At 39.0% G+C, this 26,635-nt stretch overlaps 3 protein-coding genes across 8 annotated transcripts; 1 reads left to right on the forward strand and 2 right to left on the reverse strand.

Annotated features, from left to right (window-relative positions):
* Positions 1–1,059: 1,059 nt before the first annotated feature.
* dmtf1 (cyclin D binding myb-like transcription factor 1) lies at positions 1,060–16,194 on the forward strand. 3 transcript variants are annotated; one of them, XM_053650431.1, is made up of 17 exons: positions 1,060–1,326; positions 2,165–2,277; positions 4,483–4,605; positions 4,682–4,776; positions 4,895–4,994; positions 5,088–5,164; positions 6,508–6,665; positions 6,762–6,794; positions 6,890–6,999; positions 8,236–8,464; positions 8,576–8,736; positions 10,121–10,273; positions 10,352–10,437; positions 12,564–12,722; positions 12,811–13,035; positions 14,917–15,052; positions 15,143–16,194. In XM_053650431.1, exons 2-17 carry the CDS (start codon positions 2,172–2,174, stop codon positions 15,178–15,180), a joined length of 1,989 nt encoding a protein of 662 aa, XP_053506406.1. In that variant the 5' UTR covers positions 1,060–1,326; positions 2,165–2,171; the 3' UTR covers positions 15,181–16,194. The 3 variants fall into 3 exon arrangements, with proteins under 3 accessions (XP_053506406.1, XP_053506407.1, XP_053506408.1); XM_053650432.1 differs by having other exon boundaries at positions 1,061–1,326; positions 4,898–4,994; XM_053650433.1 differs by having other exon boundaries at positions 1,062–1,326; positions 8,585–8,736.
* Positions 16,195–16,663: 469 nt separating this feature from the next.
* Positions 16,664–23,845, reverse strand: tmem243b (transmembrane protein 243, mitochondrial b). 4 transcript variants are annotated; one of them, XM_053650436.1, is made up of 6 exons: positions 23,682–23,845; positions 23,035–23,074; positions 20,876–21,039; positions 18,919–18,969; positions 18,730–18,834; positions 16,664–17,295 (listed from the first exon to the last, which is right to left on the reverse strand). In XM_053650436.1, exons 3-6 carry the CDS (start codon positions 20,951–20,953, stop codon positions 17,110–17,112), a joined length of 420 nt encoding a protein of 139 aa, XP_053506411.1. In that variant the 5' UTR covers positions 20,954–21,039; positions 23,035–23,074; positions 23,682–23,845; the 3' UTR covers positions 16,664–17,109. The 4 variants fall into 4 exon arrangements, with proteins under 4 accessions (XP_053506411.1, XP_053506410.1, XP_053506409.1 ...); XM_053650435.1 differs by having other exon boundaries at positions 23,035–23,152; positions 23,682–23,844; XM_053650434.1 differs by having other exon boundaries at positions 23,035–23,152; positions 23,373–23,844.
* Positions 23,846–24,373: 528 nt separating this feature from the next.
* meig1 (meiosis/spermiogenesis associated 1) lies at positions 24,374–25,695 on the reverse strand. The gene is made up of 3 exons (XM_053650438.1): positions 25,633–25,695; positions 25,163–25,384; positions 24,374–24,846 (listed from the first exon to the last, which is right to left on the reverse strand). The coding sequence occupies exons 2-3, from the start codon at positions 25,310–25,312 to the stop codon at positions 24,718–24,720; spliced, it is 279 nt and encodes a 92-aa protein (XP_053506413.1). The 5' UTR covers positions 25,313–25,384; positions 25,633–25,695; the 3' UTR covers positions 24,374–24,717.
* Positions 25,696–26,635: the final 940 nt, after the last annotated feature.

Genomic DNA, 26,635 nt, shown 5'->3' on the forward strand with positions numbered 1-26,635 from the left:
GTGCATCAAATATTTGCTTGTCCAAACATGTCAAAAACCCAACAATTTCCATGGGGTGTACTTATTTTTTCCACTTGACTGTATATGGTGTATAGAGTGTGTGGTGTATAGTGTATATTGTGTAGTGTATAGTGTATATTGTATGGTATATAGTGTATGGTGTATAGTGTATGGTGTATGGTGTATAGTGCACAATGTATATTTTATGGTGTATAGTATACGGTGTATGATGTATGGTGTGTAGTATATTGTGTATGGTGTATAGTGTATGGCTTATAGTGTATTGTGTATAGTGTATTTTGTATAGTGTATGGTGTATGGTGTATAGTGCACAATGTATAGTGTATGGTGTATGGTGTATAGTGTATGGCTTATAGTGTATGGTGTATGGTGTGTTGTATATTGTGTATAATGTATGGTGTATAGTATATAGTGTATGGTGTATAGTGTATGCTGTATGGTGTATGGTGTACGGCTTATAGTGTATGGTGTGTAGTATATTGTGTATAATGTATGGTGTATGGTATATAGTGTATGGTGTATGGCTTATAGTGTATTGCGTATAGTGCATGGTGTGTAGTGTATGGTGTACAGTGTATGGTATATGGTGTATACTGTATGGTGTATAGTGTATTGTGTGTGGTGTACAGTGTACGATGTATGGTGTATGGTGTATAGTGTATAGTGTGTGGTGTACAGTGTATGGTGTATAGTGTATGGTATGTAGTGTATGGTGGATAGTGTATGGTCTTAGAATTAGATTATTATCTAGTTCAAAATTTAGATATATTATTAATAAATGTATTGTGCCCTGCGATGGATTGGCAGCCTTTCCAGGGTGTACCCCGCCTTGTGCCCGATGCTCCCTGGGATAGGCTCCAGGTTCCCCGTGACCCTGAAGAAAAGGATAAGCAGTATAGAAGATGGATGGATGGATTAATAAATGTAAAAAAAAAAATATGTATGTAAATAAATAATTGTAGCCTAACCATTTTTATTAGGAAGCATTGCTGACTATAGCCACAAGGTGCTGCTGTTTCCAAAAAGAAATAAAAATATGTAAACACAAAGCCCAATCTGCAATGAGAACTTATATTTACTGAAATACATTTAAAATAATTTAATGTGAAGAATATCTATTTAAAATATCATATTTTGGGTCATATATTATTAGTCAGTAACATTTAATTCCCCGACAAGTCGGTGCTATTTATACCGGAAGTGACTACTGCTTGTTTCCGGCCTGTGAAAAAGAGGCTCCTTTTTTTCCATCCTGGTATTTGGCTCATCCTGGTCCCTGCGAAGTGCCCGGACCCAAAACAGGAAGTAAGTAGTAAAATCAAACATTAAAATGAACCCTCAGAGAGCTCGAGTTGTGTAAATCGTGTTTGTGTAATGAAATCTGCGGCCATTTAAACACCGCCACACCGATGTGGAAGTCACCGGCGGCATGCAGCGGCATTTCCGAGCGAACATGGCGTCTGATTTTCTCTTTCTCTGCTACATTATTCTACTGCAGCCTGCAGCTACTGACACACTGAAGCATGGACACTGTCTTCTGAGCAGACTACACTTCATTTACTCACTATCTTGCTTCAGTTTTAGAAAAAATAAATAAAGTTACAGATGATCTTGAATTTATTTTTTACATCGCTAACATCTTCAGAAAAGCCAAATGTTTCATAGGAAATATTCAGTCCTCTTTCTACTGAAGATGTGAAATAAATCTATGATCATTATTATTAGTAGTAGGTTAAATTGTTATAAACTATTGAACTTTTGCTAAAGTTCAATAACTAAAGCTTTGGGCTACTGATCAGAAGATCATGACTTCAAATCCCAGCCAATTGTAAATCATCAGCCAAATAGGAATGTATCAGAGCTGTGAGTATTACCTGATACCTGATACAGATCCGATACCTGATACAGATCCGATACTGACCTCCGCTGTTGAAGTAAGCCGCGATGACGCTGTGCTTTAAGACAATTTCTCTCATGTCAAGTCAAGTGGCTTTATTGTCATTTCAATATGATACAGCCAAAACCACAACATGTTCACTGACTAAAATACACGTCAGTGTGTCTGTCTCATATCATCAAAGATACACATGTTCAGTATTGGATCATATTCAAGTTCCAGTGTGTTTCTCTGTTCGTCTCTCAGGCTGAGCATGAACGCAGGAGATGTCTCGGGCTCCGTGGCTTTGGACTCTGTCAGTTCTGTCACTTTCACACAGGACACTGACGGCACCATCATCCTGCACTGTGCTCAGAACGGTCAGTGTGTGTGTGTGTGTGTGAATGAGCATGGACATGCAGTGGAGTCCAAAAGTCTGAGAGCACTAGTGAAAATTCTGTTATTGACGACAACTTGAGTGAAAAGTAGAATTTTTTCAATATTGACATGTATTTCAGAGTTTCTGGGCACACGGTGGCTTTGTGGTTAGCATGTTCACCTCACACCTCCAGGGTCGGGGGTTCGATTCCCACCGTGGCCCTGTGTGTGCGGAGTTTGCATGTTCTCCCCGTGCTGCGGGGGTTTCATCTGGGTACTCCGGTTTCCTCCCCCAGTCAAAGACATGCATGGTAGGCTGATTGGCATGTCTAAAGTGTCCGTAGTGTATGAATGGGTGTGTGAATGTGTATGTGATCGTACCCAGCGATGGATTGGCACGCTGTCCAGGGTGTACCCCACCATGTGCCCGATGCTCCCTGGGATAGACTCCAGGTTCCCCCGTGACCCTGAAAAGGATAAGTGTCGTCTGACCACATACTTCAATAGAAGAGATTAGACATGACAAATCTGACCTTTTGTACAAAGAGGTTAACGTGGTCAATATCAAACATTTGCTTACAGTTAAACAAATCTAAAAAAAAAAAAATAGTACAGAATCTACAGTTACGCTGTAACTCTGATTCATTTTTCAATTTGACACCGTACATCTAATACTTCAGTTGCACCACACTTTAAAGCTTGCTTAAAAATGATCAGGATTGTATAATCCTGGTTTTAGTTTAATAAGTGGAAAGATTTAAATGTTCAGTTAGGGATCCATTTTAATCTTCGCCTGAAGTGCTTTAAATATCTGGCATGGCAGTAGAAATCCACACGTTATTTAAAGAAAACGTTTTGATGCCAGGTTTCACTCAAAAGCGAGGAGAAATGTATGTAATGATTCATCTCAAGAGGAGGGCTTTGATTATGGGATGTGATTATATATAATATATATATATATTATATATATGTATATACACACACACACACACACATTATATATATATATATATATATATATGTGTGTATATATATATGTATATATATGTGTGTGTGTGTGTGTGTATATACATACACACATGATGATGGGTGATATCACAAATTAATTTTCTCGTGATATTGGCATAACATCTTGACTTAATTTTTCTGTGTACTCGACATAACGTGTTTTTTTTATTGATCTGGAGGCAGCAAAAGCTTACTGCAATCCTGCAGCATCATGGATGAACAAATTCGTTGTTACTTTGATTGGGGACTCGGTCAAGCTGAAATAGCTCCTTGTCTGTCAGTGATCTACAACATTAATGTCACGGTGATGGCAAAGACACCAACGTGCATGCAACACTAGTCCTATTCACAAGGCACGGGATTTTCTCACAAGAAAAGAACTTCTCTTATGTAGAGAAAACCAGAAAGAAAAAAAATAATAATGCACGGCCTCTTAGGGCTTCGGTATTAATCTGAGGTCGGGATTTAAAATTGAGATTAAATAAAACTTAGATCAACAATTCCTTTGATTCGCTCTTAACTCTAACATTAACAGCCTTAATATGAAAGCTGTTAAATCACACAATGAAGGCCAAATAATTAAAGTGCACCTATGACGGTTTTTCAAATATTACCTTTCATGTAGTGTTCTATAGAGCTGTTTGTGAATGTAAAAACATCTGCAAAGTTTCAAAAATCAAAGCGCACGACAAAGGGTTATTGACTCCCAAAAGAAGGAATCGATTCTGAACAGCTGAAACGAGTCGTTAGTGATTCCAGACTTTACTTCCTGTACTAACCTACGTAGGTTTGTAACAAAAAGCCCCGCCTCTGGTCTTCATCGGCTGCTCGCTGACAGACGGAGCTGAAACTCGTTACGGTAGTGGGCGTTTCCTTTTTGAAACACGCAGACAGCGGTAGACCAATCACAACAGACTGGGACGTCTGACCAATCAGAGCAGAGTATGCTCTCTGAAAGGAGGAGTGTAGAGCGAATCCTTTAGAACGAATCATTTAACGAGTCGTTTGTGACACTGGGGGTGCAAAAGGAAATGCTGCAGTTTAAATTATGAGCACGTTAAAGTGTTTTTTGACCTTGGATGCATCAAATCTATTGTATGAGACCTTTTTAAAACAAAATTAGGCACGATTCAAAAGCATAATGGGTGCGCTTTAACGCAGCATAACTTTTGCACTTGTATTCAAATGCTTTTTTGCAGATGACGGGCCGTTGGGGCCGGACGAGGAACACGATCCCATTCATAAACGGTTGCGTTTGTCCAGCGAGGAGACAGACGACCCCGCCTCCACGCCGTCTGCTTACTCGGTCGTCGCACTTCCACGTAAGTCCTCGCAGTTTAAAAACCACACACCACAAACACTTGAAGCGAATATTTACCCCTTACGTTTATGTTTCAGTTTCGGAGCGCGAGGAGAGCTTCGAGGTGACGATGACGGCGACGGAAATGAACGACGATCTGGATCTGGATCAGGACAGCGGAGAGCAATCGAAGGTATTCAGCTGTGGGTGTATAGCCTGAGCCACATAATTGATGCGTGAATTCTTGCTTGCTAAACACTGAAGACATATTGTGCTGTGTGAAGTGCTTTCTGATCTGTGTGTATTGTAAGCAGGATGAGTTGTCCTCCACACGTAAAACTAACGACGTGACGGCAGTCAGCCAAGCCTGGTTTACGACGAAAGAGGACAAGAACACGTTAGTGAACAAAGGTACACGCGGCGCACTAAACTGAACCGTAGTGGCAGGATTCAGGTGCTAACATGACGTAGGTTTTATAACACTCTGTGTCACTCTGTGTTTAGGTCACAAGTGGAAACAAGGGATGTGGTCGAAGGAGGAGATTGATATATTGATGAGTAACATTGAAAACTACCTCAAGGTAAACTCACTCGTTTAATGAAACAGTTAGGGACATACAATATGAGCAGCAATATTAAAACCGGAAATCACTGAAATCCTAAGACGCATGAAGCGTCATCTTTTCAAACTGCTGCTCATGCCGCATCAATCGGTGGAAAGTGCTGTCTACCCTCTTCTGCATACATGAGCTCACGGACACCCATGATTGGCTAGTATCAATGAGCCAGTTTTGTCAGGATTCAAACTACAACGGGCCTTGTTTATTACGTTGGATACCAACGAATATAAACATAAATCATTCTCAGGAGAAATGACTAGACATGTGTGTTCAATAAATATGATCCAGTTAGTTTGGAAAAACCTGCGTATCCTACGAGTAAATTGCGTAAGGTTTTACGCGTAAGAAGACTCGGATTCAAATTGTATAATTGGCGACGAGTTACTGCAATCTTTTGTACAGATTACAGTTAATATCGTTTATATCGCGTCTTCGTTTCAATTACACATACAAAATGATTGGAAATGTTGTTAAATTCTGTTATTTCCTGTTAAAGACCTGAAAGAAAGTCATCCATGCCAAATCCCTAAACTTAAGACAAATTAGACTAGCCGTTCAATTAGGAGAAATCTAATGCCACTATATACAAGGAAGACGAGTTAAGGTACATTCATGCATACAGCGAGTTTTTCGCTACAAGTCGCCAGTCGCTGTACTGGTGACTACTGGTTGCCATAGTAACCGTTATCAGTGCGCGGCACAACTAGCATTCCACTTTCAACAACCGAGCAGTTTTCTTGCTGCTAAAATGAAACATTCTGGAGGGAGAGCGTTTGTATATAAAATTCGCAAGCAGCACGGCGGGTCTCCGATCACGTGCGCTCTACTGTCTTCACTCCCATTGGTAGTCGCTGCACCACATAGCTCCAAATTTGCATAAAGTTCAACTTCTCTGGACACGCCCACATCTAGTCATCAACGGTGGCCGTCGCTCATGTCTCCGGAAGTCGCCAGCTCTCACTGAAACTGAACGATCTCCTAAATGAGCGTACCTTTAGGATAAAGCGTTGGATCATTTTATACCAATAAAACATGTAGTGTTTTTTAGGCTTCAAAGATTTTTAATTGATTATAATAAATAAGAAAAACACATCTTGAACTTCTTTTTTTTTTTGCCCTATTCAAAATCCATGGGGGAGGCAAAACTTTTGCATCAGTTGTATTTAATCCCTTTTTTTTTTTTTTATTGCGAGCACCTCCACTACACTTTCCATATCCAAATGAAGCGTTATAAAGAAGACCTGACTCGAGCAGTTTATGGTCACTGAGCATGTTCTTGTATGTCTTCTTTCTTCTGAATACAGAACCGGGGGATTCAGGACCCTTCAGAGATCATCTTTGAGATGTCAAAAGAAGAGCGAAAGGATTTTTACCGTAGCATCGCGTGGGGTTTGAACCGTCCCCTGTTCGCAGTTTACAGACGCGTGCTGCGCATGTATGACAATCGCAACCACGTAGGCAAGTGAGTACGCAGACGCTCTGAAGCGATGACGAGCGCTAGGTTTAAGTCGCGCTCACGCGTCTGTCCTGATACTGAGAGAGTTTTTACTGTTTGCAGATACACGCAAGAGGAAATCGATAAACTGAAAGAGTGAGTACCTGTGTCTTACCTGCAGTCTGTGTTCCGAGTCTGAGGGTTTGATGATGGACTTGTTTTTATGTAAGTGTTGGTGTTTATCTGATCAGACTAAGGCAGAAGCATGGAAACGACTGGGCCACCATCGGGGCAGCTCTCGGACGCAGTGCGTCGTCAGTGAAGGACCGTTGCAGACTCATGAAGGACACGTGCCATACAGGTCAGAGCATGTAACGGAAGAGGTCGTTCATGCCTAGTTACACACACCGTCACTGTAAACACAATCCTCATTGCATTTCAGCTTTTCTTCATTCGTTATTCCTTATAGCTTTTATACTCTATCAATTAACTTACCATTCCCTTGATTTATTTCATTTACACTTCTCTAACAAAGTGTCCTTGAATTCGGTGAAGCAAACCGTCACCAAAAAAAATGCGGGTACCTTTTGAGATACTCATTTGGATATACTACCGTTTGGGACAGTCTAATTCTCATCTCGGATACTATTTAGGACGGATAGTACGGGAACTGAGATGCGGCAAGTGTCTAGATTTAGATTTTGCAGATTCGCAAGAGGCCTCGCGTGTGGAGGACTCGAGTAGACAAAACGAAAAGTATTGATGTCTTTGTTCATATGTACTTCATGTAGTGATAAACTAAAATGAAGCTTCTTGGCCAAACTTTATTAACTTTAATAATTTTATTTGCTTTTTGTCCTTTTAAAAAATTTTAACCGATCAATAAAGTAAATAATTCATTATAATGCTAAATTGAGGTAAACGAAAAAAGCACTTTTATTATTATTAACCTGGATGTTGTGCTTTCAGGCATTTTTTCCAGTCTGTAATGGAAAGGTGTTTTGGAAAACTTCCTCTACTCATTTGTTAATTTTTTTGGCATTTTTGAAAACCAGAAGGTCATTTTTGGTCCAAAACTTTCAGATCGTGTGTTTTTACGGTTGTGTGACAGATGATCTGATCTTACTATAGACTAAAACTGGGAGAGAAAAAAAAAAGATAATAAAATGAGAATACAAATAAATAAATAAATGAATGAATGAATGAATGAATGAATGAATGAAACGTGTTTGAGCAAAACAGGGATTTATTTTTTTTTTTTTGGTTTAATTTTTTTATTGGAATGAATTTTATCTTTTTGTGTGCTTTTATATGATCGTGGATTATTCTAACTTTTTCATAAACCTTTATAAACCCACCAAGGTTGATTGACAGATTAACGTACTAAGGAGTAGCATGAAACATCCATTGCCGTGAGACCAGTGAGGAATATTGGACGTGTTTTCTGGGTGGGAGGGATATTGTACTCTCTCTAATGTCAGTCACAGTGACGCTAGCCAATCGTGGATGTCTGTGAGCTAATATATGTGCGAGAGTGCAGATAACGCTTTCTGAGTGTGTTCCGTTTATTGTTATTAATTCTGTCCCTTCTGCTCAGGTAAATGGACAGAGGAAGAAGAGAGGAGGCTGACGGAGGTTGTGCATGAGCTAACAGGCACCGAGGCTGGTGATGTGGTGACTCAGGGCGTGTCCTGGGCATCAGTGGCTGATCTGGTTGGCACGCGCTCGGAGAAACAGTGCCGCTCCAAATGGCTCAACTACCTGAACTGGAAACAGAGCGGAGGCACAGAGTGGACCAAAGAGGACGATATCAACCTCATCCGCAGGTCTGTGTGTGAGAAAGAGAGAGAGAGAGAGAGACCTAAGCATTTGAGCAAGGAGAGATGTTTAGATATAGCTGAATTCTTTGTGAGTGAGTGATGGATAATAATTGAAAGTGTGTGCAGGATCATTGAGCTGGTGGTGGAAGATGAGAACGAAATAAACTGGGATATTTTGGCTGAGGGATGGAGCAGCGTTCGCTCTCCTCAGTGGCTCCGGAGCAAATGGTGGACCATTAAAAGACAAGTGGCCAACCACAAAGACCTTCCGTTTCCTGGTGAGCTTAAAAAAAACCCAAAACAATATCCAGTACATATATTACATAACATAGGTTCTTACTATAGATCTAGACTAAGAGTAATTTTCTGTTGTTAAATATGCTACCGAGATAAAAAATAGATTTACATCTGAATGGTAGCTACATTCGGTTGTAACCCATACATTCTGAACATTATACATGTTGTGTAGCAGTCTGTTCATTTTCTCTGGTGCGCTCAGACGCACAAAAGAACTTGGAGAGCTTCGTTGGTCATTTTTAAATGCTAAACACTGAATTAGTCTCATTTGATCAACAGTAAACATGTTTAAACAAACAAAAAGGCCCATTTTAATGCTAATAACTAACGTGAGGAGATTAGACATCTAACAGAAATGTCTGAGCAACACTAGACGTGTTTTAGAAATACTTTCCAGGCATTGTATTAAGCTTGGATAGATGTTTTAGTGTATTGAACCGAATCGAATTATTCTTAAAGCCAACATGAAACGGAAATTCAAACACGTTTTCCTTCAGCAGCGTGACGTATTTCTGAGCGAAATGATTTTTGATTGGTTCGTGGGGAGAAATAAAACGTGCATGCTAAAACAAACATGGAGTCCGATATCGATGCTTATCCCGTAAAATTGTTAGAGGAGGAAAAGGATGAAAGTTGCTTCCCAAGAGTGAGGCCATGTATATTTAATCCTGTACATGCAGCCAGGAACGGATGAAGTTTGTATTTACCCCCACAATCATGGTCCAAATGGTGGTATTATTAACTGGTAAATGGTTTTATTAATAATTGGTAAATGGTTATTATTTAGTTGGTCCCAATTATTCAGTGATGTAGTTAAAAAAAAAAAAAAAAATCTGAGGCTATTTACAGGTGGAAAATTGCTGCACTTTTTATCCATTTATAGTTCAATTTAATGCTGGGGGAAAAAAAGTTAGTTCTTGTTATCACTTACATTATAGCAGCTATAAACAGTTGTTCTCTTACCAGCCTTTATTTACTCTCTCTTGAAGTTAATAAAGAGGAAAAAGGCAAAAAGTGCAAAGCCCTTTGTCCAGAGGACAGAAAACGTAATAGAACAGCTTTACCTCTGACTTTTACAAAGCACTGACGCTGGAGACTCCTTCTAAAAGTGTTAATGCGAATGTCACAGTATCAATAATTATACACGCTTTAATCACTTTTTTATATATGACATATAAGTCCCTGTGTAAGTATAGAAGCAATAACGTATAACAACGAGCGCATTAATATAAACATGTGTCTTGCTTGGACATCTGTCAAAGCTGCTGTTATAGAAATGTAATCAACACCTGACCAATCAGAGTTGAGAATTCAACAGTTCTGTGGTATAACAAGAATCATTTACAAAAAACTGTGTGTGTACAGTCTTGCTGAAAGGACTGCAGGATGTTGTGGAAGCTCCGTCGTCCACAGTGAATAAAGTGGTGGTGGTGGGCTCGCGCTCCGTTCACGCCTCGTCCAGCCCAGTCACCGCGTTACAGATCCCCGTACAGATCCCTGTACAGATCACACACGTCTGTGAGTATAGTCCTGTAACACACCGTATTTAACCCTGCGTACAGAGCTGCGTGTTGAGCTTGTGTCTCTTGTGTGTAGCTTCTTCAGACAACACGAGCGGGAGCTCTGAAAGCGGGACGATTACACTGAACCCCGGCGCGCTGCAGACGTTTGAACTTCTGCCAGTGAGTGTTAACGTGCACATGGACGTTTCAGGGTTACACCCAAATCCTGTTATCCAGATGTCATTTGTTTAGGGAAGTTGTATTTGATGCAAATGAATGGAAATTAAGAGCATTCTGAGCTCATTAGGGTCACACAAAGAGCTTTCTAACCGTCAATGAAATACCACAAAAATGGGTTGAGAAGTCATTTTCTGGATTTCTTTGCAAGCAGGCACAAACTTGGAGAAGCGGAATAGTTTTATTGAAGCTTCATTTACATACACAGGTGTTGTCCCTTCAAGGTTTAGTCCTCAACTGCCTACATACCAAAAAGCCCTTTAGCTAAAACAATCTTACCCAAGCCAAGGTCAGCACAAATATAAAACTGTCTCCTAGGCCCTGGTAAACACATTCCTGTGCACAATATACAGTATGCCCAGTGAGGAGGTTTTCATTAACACATGAGTCTTGAGAAATGTTTAACATCCTCCAGTAAGTCTGAAAATGAAATACTATACTGTACTGATATGGGGAAAAAAAAAAAAAAAAAAGTAAGAACTTTTTTTTTTTTTAAACTTTTCAGCCTCGTCTGCTCGTCCTTTCTTTTTACTTCTTGTGTGCTTTGACTCTATTACCGGACACTTCTTTACTACAGCTAGTAACTCTTGGACCAACTGTCTGTTCTTTATCGAAGGTCCAGCAGCAGTCAAGAAACCTCTGTTCTTCCACATCTGCCCAAAATCATGAGACACTCCAAAAGCGTATCTAAAGTCTGTGTAGATGTTCGCTGTTAGCCCGTTGGCTAGGTTACATGGTACAATAAGTGCCTTCAGTTCTGCATGCTGTGCTGAAGTATTAGCTGGCGAAGCCCCCGAGGCTAGCACTTCACGAGACGACGTCACTTGTGACACTTCATCCAGCTTTGCTGAATAACACGAGACTGGTCTGTTCATCTCTCCATGTTCTCTCCATCACGCTCGTGAACATACAGGATGAGAGGTTGGGTTGGTGTCTGGAATTTCAGTGGCTGGAGCTTGACACAAAGCTTGCTTGAAGAAGACGCTGAACCCCAAGTTGCTCCCGATGGCAAGTTAGCGCCTTGCATGGCAGCTCTGCTACCATTGGTGTGTGTGTGTGTGTGTGTGTGAATGGGTGAATGAGACACAGTGTAAACAGTAAACTTTGGAACCGCTAAGGTTAAAAGCGCTATATAAGTGCAGACCATTGAAGTTCTTTGGTGTCTTTTCTGCCCTTCAGCATGGCATTAGGCATTTAACAAGTCAGTTCTTGTCCCGTTCAGAAGAGCTTGTTTCAAAGCGCCGTGGTTGCTGTTATCCATACTGTCATCTCTGATGTAATCAATGCCTGAATCGTTGCGCCAGGTTACTCTGAAGCGTGCTTCATGTATTACAAATGGTTCGTTTGCACTCTGAGCACAGCTTCTGATTTTCCCGCAGCTGACACGTGCATTTGCTTGATTGTGAAGTCCATGCAGCATCAATATTTTTTGTCTTCACCTATGGCTTCACCCAAGGCTCTGGAAAGTGTAGCTTGTTCTGACCGAGTCAGTAAGCTATTCAGAGTTATCACTCCATCGTATGGATGTAGATTGGAGATACCTTTGAATCGATGCCATGTTGATGCAGTCGATGCCATGTTTTCATCCCATCTTCTCTAGGATGTCTCATGTCTTTACTGCACTTATCAGACTCTGTGAGGAGGTTTTCATTAACACCTGAGTCTTGAGAAATGCAACATCCTCCAATGAGTACATTAAATTCCATACTGTTCTGATAATATCAAAAGGTAATATAACGGAAAAAATATCATTTTCCATACATTCATCCTTAACAGTGTGTATAATAATAATAATAATAATAATAATAATAATAATTAAGAAGAAGAAGAAGAATAGCTAAAGTTTTATGGTTAACACGTGTTAATCCATCTTTTTAACAATAATCTGGGTTTTTCTATTGCTTCTCAATTTCTTAGGGACTCTTGTTGTGGTGCTTGACGTGAATTCATGTTGTTTAGGACTAGGGAATGGTGAGAATCCAGGGTTTGGGTGTATTTATGTAGTTAAAGACCATAAGGTCTGTGCTTAAGTGTTAATCTCTACTCGTTATCTTTCTCCTCTTCTGTAGTCCTTCCACTTGCAGCCCACCGGCACCCCTGGTACCTATTACCTCCAGACGGGGTCCAATCAGGGCCTTCCGCTCACACTCTCCGCCAATTCCACCGTTACACTCGCAGCCGCCGGATCGCCTGGCTCACCAGAGCAGATCATCTTACACAGCCTCGGCGTGAGTGTTTCTTTACTCGTTCGAATGCTTTAATAATGACTGGTTTTAATAACTGATGATGAATGATATATTTTGATGTCTCACACAGGGAGACGGCCTGAGCGACAACGTTACAGTGCAAATGTCTCACCCTGGGATCATAATCCAGACAGTGACATCAGAAGACCTTCCCGACCCTCTTGACCAATCAGAGTTGACGCCAGAGCAGGACTTGGCCAACGAAGAGGCTGCCGAGGGGCCGGAGTGCTCGAAGGAAGGGGACGAGTCGAGTGAGCAAAGCTCTAAAGACATGCAAGAGGACTCGGCAGATAAGGTACCGGGAAACCTGGGACTTATTCAGCCTGATGTAGATCCTCATGGCTCAGTATAAAACATTCTTGGACTATTCATTCTTAATCTGTATAGAACCTTATAATACTTAAGGGCACGAATTAATAGATCACACGTCAGGTTTTACTGAAGCTAAAGCACTTGCTTGATTCTCTCAGATTTCTTGAAATGGCTCCCAGTAGAGAGACACAATTACAGTCATCTAAAGCCATTCAGCAGCCAGAGGCCCATTCGAGTAAAAACCTTTCCACAGACCCCCTCATGATTCCCATCACTCATTTATATCATCATAATATTCCAACTGTTCAAAAAATTAGGCACATTAAGCACAGCTGTGTGCAAAAGTTTGAGAACGAAGAAATTTATTGTAAAAAGAAATGTGAAAAGACATTTGACGTGTTGTGTCGCAGCCGTTCCTTCATTATTACAAGTAATAAAACAGTCCAGTAGTGCAGCTTACCAGTGTAAATCAGTCAACATTTCAGTTCAAAAGTTTGCATCTCTCTCTTTCTGAATGCCACATCTGTATAATTTCCTCCAACATATTTGCTTAATGTGCCTAATATTTAAACAACTGGAATTTTATAATGAAATGAATCTGTGCTGCGATACACGTTATATTTGTTTATTTATTTAGTCGATTATTTATTTATTATTAAATGACCCGGATAAGTGGTAGAAGATGGATGGTTATTTATTTATTTATTTATTTATTTATTTATTTATTTTTAATTGCTGAATGTTCCACTAACAGAAACAAAACTAGTTACACTGTTAACATGTGACTGCTGTGGAGACGTTTATTACCATATGAACAGCACTCGTCATTTTTAAAGGAGTCACATCATGATTTTTACACGTTATTTTGTTTATTGGGTGTAATAAAATAGGTTAACATGCTTTAATATTCAAAAATGCTGTACATTATTGCAGTACCTCTATTCCCAGGCTACCTGAAACGCTCCGATTTCTCCAAAGCCCCTCCTTTTGAAAAGCAGACAGTGCTCTGATTGGCCAGCTGACCCGTTGCATTGTGATCGGCCAAAAGCCTCAAGTGTGTGTCGGAAATGTAACGCCCCTAGGGTTAGGGTTCTTTCCTCGTGGATGATGTTGATAATTCACACCGTGATGTAGACGTTTGCGGAAGTCAATCCTGGACTTTGAAGGACGTGTTTCGGGCAGGTCTGGAGCAGTGTTCTCTGTTAGAATAAATGAGCGTTGGGACTTTGCAGATCTTATACATGCACAAACAGATACGTTACACACCCAAACAGAAGGAAAACATAAAAAAAAAAAACATGATTCATGACTCCGTTAATAAACTTTTCATTAGACTGATGCAGTTATTAGTTTTAGATTGTTTTAGATAAAAGCCATTCAAATCTAGAAAATAATTAAATACGGAATAATAACTACTTTGATAGTATTTGATATTGATCTCCACCTCTGTAACTTGATGATAGATAAATATTAATAAATACATTAATACCACTAAACTGAATATTATTAATAATACTTTTATTGATGTAGTAATAATTATTTTTTTGTCATTTAGTAAAGAAGTGTTTGTAGTTTTTCTACAGTTGCTGTTAACTTTGGGTTGCAACTATTATTTCAGTTCTAGATAATAACTGAATCTTCTATCACAACTTTTGATAGTAGTCCACCTGTCTATTTATTAATAATATACTATTTATTAATAATTATTATTATTGTAACAGCACTAATAATAAGACTTCATACTTTTATCTTATTTATTATTGTTGTTATTTATTTATTTATTTTTTAATTAAATACAAAAATTGGATCCATTGTTTTGCACACATGTACCCACGTCTGGCCTGTTCTCCCTTTTCTAAAATAGAGTTCGAAATTAAAGGAGGACGCGGTGAACAGTGGGATAGGTGACGGCGCGGTGCTAATCGTCCCATCACCGAGCAGCTTCATCCCGGCCGGCGACATCACCACCGACTCTGTCCTTCCCGTCGGTACACTGACAGGTCCGAGCGAGATGAATTTCTATCTCCCTTCGGTTCCTCCTTTAATCTAGATATGTGTGTTAATGTTTTTATTTCTGTTTCCATCCACAGATCCCATTCTGCAGAACCAGGAGGACGGCTCAGACTGACGAGCGCCTGTACGGCGGCCATCATGGAACCGTGCTGTCAGTTTTGTGCGTCTAATGCGAGAGAACATTGGGTGTTTGTGGGTAAACAAGCCACCCTTCTCAATACATCCTGCTGTAGAGGGCAAGTATTATCGTGAAGGCCATGTGGTGTGAGCTGGGAGAGTCAGAAACGTGTGCGCATCACAGGGAGCGCACACACACACACACACACACATACACACGTTTACTTCTATGGATCTGTATAATGTCAGAATATTTGTAGATCTGTACACGTAATGCAATTATGGACAAAGTGCATTCATAGAACTTTTTTTTTTTTTATGGTTCACTGAAGAAAAGCATTACACTGAAATCGGACTATTTTAACAGACATCTGAGTACGGCTTTCTCATTCACATTTTATGAAACTTGCACTGTTTCCATGTTCGATTATGATCACGTGTTAGCCAAGAGCCAAACGTCGGCTTGTGCGGACAGATGTTTATTTATCAAAGGGTTACTTTTTCTATGTGAGTGTATGGTCTTGTGTTTATTTATTGAATAAACAAAATGTTATTCACCGTGTTCTGCATTACTGCCGTTTCTTCAAAAAAAAAAAAAAAAAAAAAAAGCATTTATATATTTTAAAGATGTTCTTGTCCTGCTTGGTTTTCATATGAGAAATTTGAGTTCGGTTTTATTACATATAACGTATCCAGATAGATCCGGTCTGAAATGGAATGAAGAACTTTATGGTTGAAATCATCATCATTTTCACGACTATACACCCATCAGCCATAACATTAAAACCACCTGCCTAATGTTGTGTACAGTGGTGCTTGAAAGTTTGTGAACCCTTTACAGTTTTCTATATATCTGAATAAATATGTCTTAAAACATCAGATTTTCACACAAGTACTAAAAGTAGACAAAGAGAACCAAATTAAACAAATGAGACTAAAATATACTTGGTCATTTATTTGTTGAGGAAAATGATCCAATATTACATATCTGTGAGTGGCAAAAGTATGTGAACCTTTGCTTTCAGTATCTGGTGTGATCCTCTTGTGCAGCAATAACTGCATCTAAACGTTTCTGGTAACTGTTGATCAGTCCTGCACATCGGCTTGGAGGAATTTTAGCCCATGACCCTGGCGCCGTTCACCATTGTCCTTCCTTTGACCACTTCTGGTAGGTACTGACGACTGCATACCGGGAACACCCCACAAGACCTGCTCTGACCCAGTTGTCTAGCCATCACAATTTGGCCCTTGTCAAAGTCGCTCAGATCCTTACGCGTGCCCATTTTTCCTGATTCCAACACCTGACTGTTCACTTGCTGCCTAATAAATATATATTTTTGTTATTTGATTATGACTTGTTACACTTCTACCATTAAAAACTAAAACGGCTTGCCATATTTCCACACCTCACTTGGTCCTGCCTTTCAGATCGAGTTTGTCTGTAGCAAAGTTCATCCAATGAAAATACAGGCACACCGAAGCATTGGAACAAGGATTTATTTCATTACATAAAATGCACATTAGAAATTAAATAATCAACAATCATTAAACTTGGCCATCTCAAATGACACAGTGTGCAGAGATTCAGAAACCTGAGCAGAAACCCGAACAGCGTTTCACCCTGCCAGGTTCCGGCTGCGTCTCCGTTATGGTAAGTGCATCAGAAACGCAAGAGACCTCGATTTGGGAATGTACGTCCAACATATACAAATATAAAATGCTTTCTGCAGCATATAACCATGGCTTATAGTCAAGAACAGTCTCGCGATGCAGGAATATACGGCACTCGGGATGCAAAACATCTGCATACACATCCACCGTGCTACAGAATACAGGATATTCACATCTATAATACTGTTGGTCCTCCAGAAGCAGACTGGACCCCATGACAACCGCATGAGCTGTCGGAAAGAAAGAGTCACCCGTTTCAGTGTGCTGAAAGACCCGCACCGTCTACCTTGTGTTCATAAGATAAGGCGTTGGCCTTTTTGTCACGTCCCACGTCGTGGAAGTACAAGTTGGCACATATGCATAGCAGGACAATTGAACACAGCATGTAGTAGATCAGGTTGCGAAATTTAGGCTCCAGGTCTCCCTGTCTGTACCAGTAAATCTGAGAGAAAGAGACAACAAAGGCATTTTTATGACTGTTCAAGCATCTTGAATATACACTCAGCCCACTTTATTACATTCATGAAGATTGGAAAAAAACAACAACGCTTCAGCTGTCCAGGTTCAGTGACCCTGTGCTCACACTGTAGTCTGAGATTGCTGGTCTTGGCTGGCAGGAGTGGAACCCCATGTGGTCTCCTGCTGTTGTAGACCATCCTCCTCGGTATTGGATGTGTTGGACGTTTTGAGATGCTTTTCAGCTCATCACGGTAGCAAAGAGTGCTTATTTGAGATAATCGTAGACTTCCTGTCAGCTCTAAAGCTCTAGCTTTGCTAATCTTCTCTAGCGTCTCTCATCAACAAGGAGTTTTGGCCTTCGGAACTGCTGCTAAACGGACGTTTGTCGCATCGGTCTGTGTAAACTCTAGAGCAGGGGTGTCCAATCTTATATCCACAAAGGGCCAGTGTGGGTGTTGATGTTTATTCCAACCAAGCACCTGATTCCACCTGTTTAATCAGTTGATCTTGGCTTTCAATAGACTCAGGTGGGGCTTCTGCTTGGCTGGAATGAAAACCTGCACCCACACCGGCCCTTTCCGGATAAGACTGGACACCCCTGATCTAGAGGCACCAACAACCATGCCACGTTCAAAGTCACAGAGACCACACTTTTTCCTCATTCTGATGTATGATGTGAACATGAACCGAAGCGCGTGATCTGCATGAGTTTATGCACTGTGCTGCTGCCACATGATTGGCTGATTGGATAACTGCATAAATGAGCAGGTGTTCCTAATAATATTAATTCTAATAACACGAAGCCAGACCAAATACAAATAACTACTGTAAATGTTTTGTAGTTTACATTTACATTGTCATTTATTCAGTTAGCAGAAGCTTTTATCCAAAGCGACTTACAAATGAGAAAATACAACAAAGCGATATATCAAGCAGAGAACAGTGCAAGTAGTGCTACTATACAGGATTTATAATTGAGTTCTAGAGAAGAGTCGAGGTGTAAGAGCCAGAGTAAGTTGTTTTTTAGGACAATGTTGGGTTGGTGTTTTAGGGATTAGTTAGGTGTTCAAGGAAGAGGTGGGTCTTTAGCTGTTTTTTGAAGATAGTAACAGATTGTTTGGTCCGGATTGAGGTTGGAAGTTCATTCCACCACTGAGGGACAGTTAGAGTGAAGGTTCTGGAAAGGGACAGTGAGACACGCTGAGTAGGTACTACTAATAGTCAGTCGTTAACCGATCGCAGATTGCGTGAGGGAACGTAAGCCTCAAGGAGAGTGTTGAGGTAGGGGGGTGCTGTTCCAGACAAGGTCTTGTACATTAGTTGAGCTGAGGCTCGAACCCAGGTCCCTGGCATAGTAAACCAAGTTACCGCTGCACTAATGTAACATTTTATATTATATTACGTGTTGTTCACCTACCAGAACCACCACGGAGCCGGACATCAGTAGGATACAGACAGCAAAGAAAATGTTGAGTGGCTTTGGAGGCAGTGCAGGGAAGACGAAAGCGCTGATAATGGTCACCTGTGTGAAAACAGGAAAGGTCAGGACTCATCATTTTAAATCCTTTTTCAATACAAACAATCAAGATCATTCTGCAGAACTTACTATCATTAGTAGAGTTGCAAGTCCACCAATTATTAAATTGATTATCCGATCCTGAAAGGAAAACATAAAGGCACAGAGTGAATCCTTTTCCTTTAACACAACTCAACACTTAACACCAGCTGCTTTTAACATCCTTCTCAGGTGATCATTAAATGTGGATTTTTTTTTATTTAAAAAAAAAAGAAAGAAGTATCTCTGATAACCAGGTTAAAAACTCCTCAAACGAAAATACTGCAATATTAAAAAAAAAAGTCATGATATACACAAGTCGTAGAAGTAAGAAAATCTCATAAAATATTATTATTATTATTATTAATATTATAAAATATTATTTTTATTTATGTATTAATTAAGTAAGTCAATAAATAAACCTCATACATTAATCTTTTGTTGCTACGTAGGATTTTACTTAGTTAAAAGATTCAGCATTTCCCTCGGTTATTCTTATATAACCTCTGACAGAGGAAATAAAAAAAAAAAATCATTATTACGATATAAACTGTGAAAAATAAATGGGAAAAGAACAAAAGAAAGATGTTATATATCATATCATTGCTTTCTCACTTTACTGTTTGTTTCTTTTCATTATTCTTTAATTAACAATTTTTATTTATTTATTTACCCACAGTAATCCACCATATCCAGTCCGTCCTCACACAGTTTATATAAATAAATAAATAAATAACTTTTTTAAATCAATCTGATTCCTAAATGTCATTTATATTCACTATTCACTACATGTGCTCACTACACAGGGTGTAAGAGGGAGGTTCTACAGAAAAAAAAAACATACAGGTTCTGGTAGGAGTGTAAACCTCAAGTTTTCCCACAATACATTTTCGATTCTTAAGGCAAGGATTCGAGATTTCACACTCAATCCGCTCTGATACGACAGGAGCCTCTTCAGTAGCCTCCAATCGATACGTGACCAACGATGGGGTGAAAAGAAATGATTCGCAAATGATGATGACGTGGCGACTATTTTAAAAGAATCAGAATTACAAGTAAATCGGCTCGCTAGCCTGTTCACACACGCTTTAGTTTAACAATAGGAAATATTATTTGCCCAATCAGTTTCTCAATCCTTTTTCCCCCCACAACAATCCTTAATAAATTGATAGTAAATAATAGGCGGCTTCATAGGTGGATTGTTACCATGCTGTTGCGTTTTAAATTGACGAATTGATCCAAATCATCCTCCTGTTACACCACTAGGTCCTAAGCAGGAGAAACCAGCCCAGTGTTGAGTACGAGTACATGCTCCCGTTACAAATTTGGGTTAGTGTTTCATTTTTAATGCCATGCCAGCATCGAGGGCTATATTCATAATAGCAGGAGCAAGGTTATAAATAAATAAATGAATGAGTGAAAATACCTCAACTGCCAGATAAACAAATAAACACAGCTACAGTACAAAGGACACAACAGGTATACAAATAAATACATACACGCAATTAAATAGGAGACATTTTAAATAGTAAAAAGTTTTAAAAATCTATAGAAGTTTTTAATTTTTTTCAAAAATTAATTTGGGATAAAGAGTGTACAAAAAAAGGTCTTCCGTTAAACATCTTCTTTAAAAAAATGTATGACATTAAATGTTTAAATGTTAATTGTTCAATTAAATGTTTTGAAACGGCTTGATAAAAAGTCAGAAGAGTCCTACATGACCGACAAAATGACGTGTGTGTGTGTGTGTGTGTGTGTGTGTGTGTGTTACAGGACATCATGTCTGTTACAAATTTACTCGACTGGACAGTAAAAATGTTAAATGAATTAAAACTACAAACACAGTTTCTTCTTAAAGTAAATTAACAGAACAGAAGTCATTTGGGAAATTGCATGAAACACTGGAAGAGCACAGCAGCTCAGTGGAGAAGCATCTGAGATGAATAAAAGCATCACGTCCACTCGGTCTGGGAGACCTGAGACGTTCCCAGAGAGCGGACAGACCTACCCTTGCCGAAGTCTCTCCGAACAGAGGTCTGTTGTCCAGGCCACTGGTGCCATAAGTCCGTGTGCCGAAGTCTTCCATGTTCTTCCCTCCTCTCGTTCTCCTCCTGAGTGAAGGCAGGAACTACATGCTCCTTCGGCAGCAGCACATCCTCAGCGGCGAGCTCTCTGGAGAACAATCAGCCATTTACCATCGGTGTGTGCAAAGTGGGAAAGCCTTACAGTCTACGCTGTTTTGTTCCTCTTACATCACGGCAAAACGCCAACGATTACAATTTTTTCATTCGTGAAAGGATGACTTTTGATCCGTTTATAGTTTCACTGAACCTTGCGTTATATAGCAGCTACAACAACAAAACACATGCTAAGAATTTAAGCATTTTTAAATCTAACCTAAAAGCTATTTTTTTAGGTTACCTTTTTCTTAATGGTTTTAACCATTTTTCATTCAAGTCTGTTTTATGTTTTTGTATGTTTCGATCAGTGTATTTTTTTTATTTTCTTATTGTGTAAAGTGCCTTGAGAGTGCCTTGCTTTAAAGGCGCTATATAAAAATAAAGTTTATTATTATTATTATTATATTACATGCTTAGTTCTCTGTCCGATTCAGAAAGCTTAAACTCACAGCCTTTTTTTTTTTTTTTTTTACAGCTTTTCTTTGTGAAATTCTTTCATTTCTGTAAATGCTGGACAAAATAAAATTCTGAACATATAGCGAGACTTTTTTGTTGTTGTTTTGTTTAGCGAAACCTCCGCAAAATGATGTATCATGATACACACAGTACAGTAAATCCCCCGTATCCACCGTTTCAGTTACAGCGGTTTCACCCGGGGAAAAAAAATTCGATAGAAAGTTCCAGAAATACAGTTTGCATTCATAATTTAAACTGCGTGCTGTTGAAATCCCGTGGACGTTAATCATCCCTTTGTCCAGAGTCTCCACGCTGTATAGTTAGTCATTGAGTATCCATCTCAGTTACCAGATCAACTTTCTACTCGTCCTACTGTACTGCGTATCGTGAAGATCACGTCACGTATCGGGATAGTTTTTTATTTATTTATTTCTTTTTGCCATATCCCCCCCAGCTGTATATCTACAAAGTTACATTTGTATTCATTCATTGTATACAAATTCATTTACAAACTTGTGGTCATGTTTACAACGAGCAACTCAAACAATTTAATGCACCATTTTTGTGGCTTTAACATTCTGAGGGCGGGGACAAGCGTACAACATCAAAGAGCCGAGGGGGTGGAGCTAAACCGAAACGTTCTGCGAGTTGTAGCTAAACTCTCAAAACGGTAGATTTCATGAAGCTTTTATTAACTTAAATGAAGTGTGTCGTACGGTATGATCTGTGCGTGACGAACAGATCGCAAACCACTAAATCAGACCTGGACAGATTTGATGAAATTATAGATGTTTCAGTTAAAATGCTTAACCACAAATTGGTAAACATTATTTGTGATGGTATCACGATGGCTGAAGACATCTTCCTGATACGCATCACAAGTTATAATTTTGCAAATGAGACACCAAATTAAATTGAAAAAATCTCAGTATAAGTTCAGAAATTTTTGTCCAGCATTTACAAAAATGAAAGAATTTCAGAATTTTATTTTTTTTAAATTTTCAGTTACTTTTGATTTGATATCATATTTAGAAAAGTGTATGATTACGTTATTATATCACCATATTGATATCATATCATCATATTGCCTAGCCCTACAAAGATTTAAATTAGAATACGTATTTGTACGAAACAAATCTGAACATGGATCAGCGGCATAAAATAAATTTTAATTTTGAATTGAATTTAAGTAATCAACGTGAAATGCTTTACGGACTCAGTGTCGAAGGAAAACATCTACGTTAAAACAAACTGGGTTACTGAATGATAAGACAAGGAGCACATCGTGACTGTGTCTCGGCCCGAGGCGAGCTCCTGTGGAGTGCATCATAAAACCACACAAGCATGTCATGTGAGCAGCTGAGCTGAGTCAGTAAAAGTAAAAGCCTGACTAAATGTGGATGTAAAAGTTATGTGTATATACATATATATATATATAAATAAAAGTCTGTGTGATTGGGAACAGTAGAGCACTAAATGACAGAGGACTGCAATAAATAATGATCTTTAAAATGCAAATAATAAAACTTACCTTTGAATCTGAGGTAGAAGTTTCTTTCATTTATGTTTAACTGTTTAATGTTGAGGTGAAAAAAAAAAACATAGCATTTTTTTTTTTAACTGAAAGCAGTGATTCCAGCAGAGAAAACCTGTAGGAAAGTAAATATCAAGACAAGTTCAATTCATTTACACATCCTATCATATTATTATATCCTCAATACCACTGCTTTAAGGCGTGGTTTTATTGAGTATTTTCTTAAATAAAACAGCTGTTCTTAGATTGCAAGTCTTATTTTTTTAGACTACTGTTTTTCTGTCATTTCATTCATTTATTCTTGGATTTCAAAAATGCTGTCAAAAACTGTTTACGTTTAACGACAGGAAGCTTTGCCGTAACGATTTTGTTCCCCATCCGTATTGCGACACAAGTGCCTCCTGCGCTGTGATTGGCCAGAATTACTCGTTCGTACGCGCCTGCGGTGAATGAGAACTGCGTAGGAGAATGAAGCACTAGCCAATCCTAGCGCAGGAGGCGGGACTTACTGAATGCCGGTAGAAAAAGAAACATCTGAAAACACATCGAAACTATATAACGTTAACAAGCTAAAGAAATGAGCTAAACCTAAAATAAATAAATAAAACATATTAATTTAAACAAAGTGTTAAGCGCGCACTTACTCAGCCAAAAAAAATCTTCTTTAATAAATTAAATCAGGATTTATGATAAAGTCAGACAACCGTAAAGCCTCACTATCCTCTGTGGTAAAGTGCAGCATATTATCGCGGATGTATGCAAAAAAGAAAAAGAAAAAAGAAGCCGGATATGACGTAGTCTTAAAGACGCTCGGTTTGTAGAGTTAAAATTATTTGATAGATAGATAAGCAAACCTCTAAATAGATAGATAGATAGATAGATAGATAAGCAAACCTCTAAACAGATAGATAGATAGATAAGCAAACCTCTAAATAGATAGATAGATAGATAAGCAAACCTCTAAATAGATAGATAGATCAATAGATAGATAACTTTACTTAGTCATATATTTAAATTAGTTAGTTAGTTGTGTAGTTAGTCATGTGATTGTCACAGAAAGTTAAGTCTGTATAAAAAGGCATGTTTTACTTTAAGAGGTGTAGAAAAATTCAGTGTGTCTTTTGTGTGAAACTGAGTGTCATGAGTATAAAAAAGGGCCCGAGGCCACAAACCAGCTTCAATGAGACCTGGTCATAAGAGCTGCACTAACTACAGCTGAGGATCACATCTTAAATTTATTCTCCATTTGATGGTTTTGGCATCAAAATCATATAAAAATATCTTCTCTTCTCTTCTTCTCTGACAAAGATGATATGATACAGTAAAGCCATTAAAATAGCAACATGAACACAAGTGCTTTAATGATCTAATATTCACACACAGCAGTTAAGCATTGCTTTGACTGAAGGGCTGTATTTCACTAAATTAAAGGGACAAGATGCAAAAAAAAAAAAAGATATAATAATAATAATAATAATAATAATAATAATAATAACAACAACAACAATAATAAGTTGCTATGTATAAAATCTATTTTTCTAATTGACAGACACTGATATCAAGCTGCACAATATTATAGTTTATCCATCAGTTTATTCAACTATGCAATGCTGTCTTCGTTAAAAATCACAGAGTGGAAAGACTGAGATACAGAAGAAGTGCCAGAGCGGGTCAAGGATGTCAGTACACGTACACCTTGACTTTGTACACATCTCTGTCCTCACACTCCCGCTTTCTGCTATAGTAATAAAATGTGTTGTCTCGTCGCTGAAGTTTCTTCACGAACCCTGTCTCCGGCCATCGGTCAATCTGAAACAGCACAGAGCACAGAAACAGCATGCTTTAACGGCAAGATATGAAAAGCTACAAGCAACCATTATAATAGACCTTCCTGGGTTTCCTCTGGGTTCTCCGGTTTCCTCTCTGGTGGATTAGCGACGCTAAATTGCCGCTAGGTGTAAATGTGTGTGGTGTGCTGGCGTCCCATTCAGGATGTATTCCTGCCTCACACCCAGTGTTCCCAGGATAGACTCGACATCCACCACAACCCTGACCACGATAAAGCTGAAAATGAACGAACGAATGTAGAATGGGTATATATGATTTTGATGTGCAATCACATTACCTCCACTTGTTTAATTTGCCTGTACTCCAGCTCATCCCTGTATCCCGCCTCTTGAAATCTGTAGAGATTCTCCACTACATCCGTCCACTGCCTCGCTCGGCTCATGGACTTGGGCTGGGCATTGCCATCCAGTAAAGCTGCACAGGACATCTCTCTTATTTATTACTCAGAGACTCTTTGCAATTCTCTGATGTCTTCTTGGATCTTTGCAGATTGTTGTGACTGTAAAAAGAAATGTAAAAATAGATTATCCATGTTACATCCTATTATCATTCACCCCACCCCACCCCAATTAAATTACTAGCTAACTAGCTGATAAATTACTAGTCTAATAAGTCTAGCTAACTACTTACTTTGCTGCTAAATCGGTTTATGGTGTCTTTATAATATAGTGTAGCTTCAAAAATTCTAAACAAAATGATATTTTGTAATTAATTAATGAAAGATTTGATCTTGCAACGTATACTCACCAATTCTTCAAAATGAAGTGCTTGTTGTTTATAGTTTCCCAGCAACCATGCTGTCACCGGAAGTTGGTCCAGGGTTATTTGGTTGGCCAACCATAACTGAACCCGGAGTTTCCTGTTTTTTTTTTATTATTAAATTGGACAATGAAAGTTAAGGACCGATGCTGTATTACTTCTTATATACTGAGCATGCAACATTTTTTTTTAATGTATTCAGTTTTTAAAATTTTTTTTTTTTTATCTTTTATGTAAGTGGCGTAAAACTAGACGTCGCTGTACCTTCCTGTGCTTTAATGTTGACAGTTCCGTGAACACTCCGTATATTTGGGACAAGTTTGAACAGCTGTTGTGAAATCATTTTGGAGGTTTTCGTGTTTTTTTGTTTGTTTGTTTGTTTGTTTTTAATAATAATGACAATTATTAAAGCATTTACTGTCTGCCTCTCATATGTACCATCTCTCATATGTTCTCAACATACAATATCAGAAATGCTCAATTTATTATATGGATTCTTTATTTATGTCCATCCATCCATTTTCTGTAATGTTCATCCAACACAGAGTTGCATGGAGCCTGGAGCCAATCCCAGGGAACCCAGGGCACAAAGTGGGGGATGCCCTGGACAGGGGGACAGCCCATAGCAGGGCACACACACACACACACACACACACACACTCACACATTCATACATTATGGACACTTTAGGCATGCCAATCAGCCAACAACACATGTCTTTGGGCTGGGGAGGAAACTGGAGTACCCGGAGGAAGCCCCTGAAGCATGGGGAGAACATGCAAGCTCAGCACACACAGGGCGGAGGCATTTCACTTTATGTGTAATGAAACTAGAATACATGAAAGTCCCACTTTTTGAATTAAAGTATGGAAAAAAACAAACATTTCCACAATATTGTATTTTTTTGAGATGCATCTGTAAGTACCAAAAAAAAAAAAAAAAATGCAGCTTATCATGTTACAGAGAAACTGGAGACTCCTCTGTCCTGAAG

This window comes from Ictalurus furcatus, chromosome 19 (genome assembly GCF_023375685.1).
Source record: "Ictalurus furcatus strain D&B chromosome 19, Billie_1.0, whole genome shotgun sequence".
Classification (NCBI taxonomy): domain Eukaryota; kingdom Metazoa; phylum Chordata; class Actinopteri; order Siluriformes; family Ictaluridae; genus Ictalurus; species Ictalurus furcatus.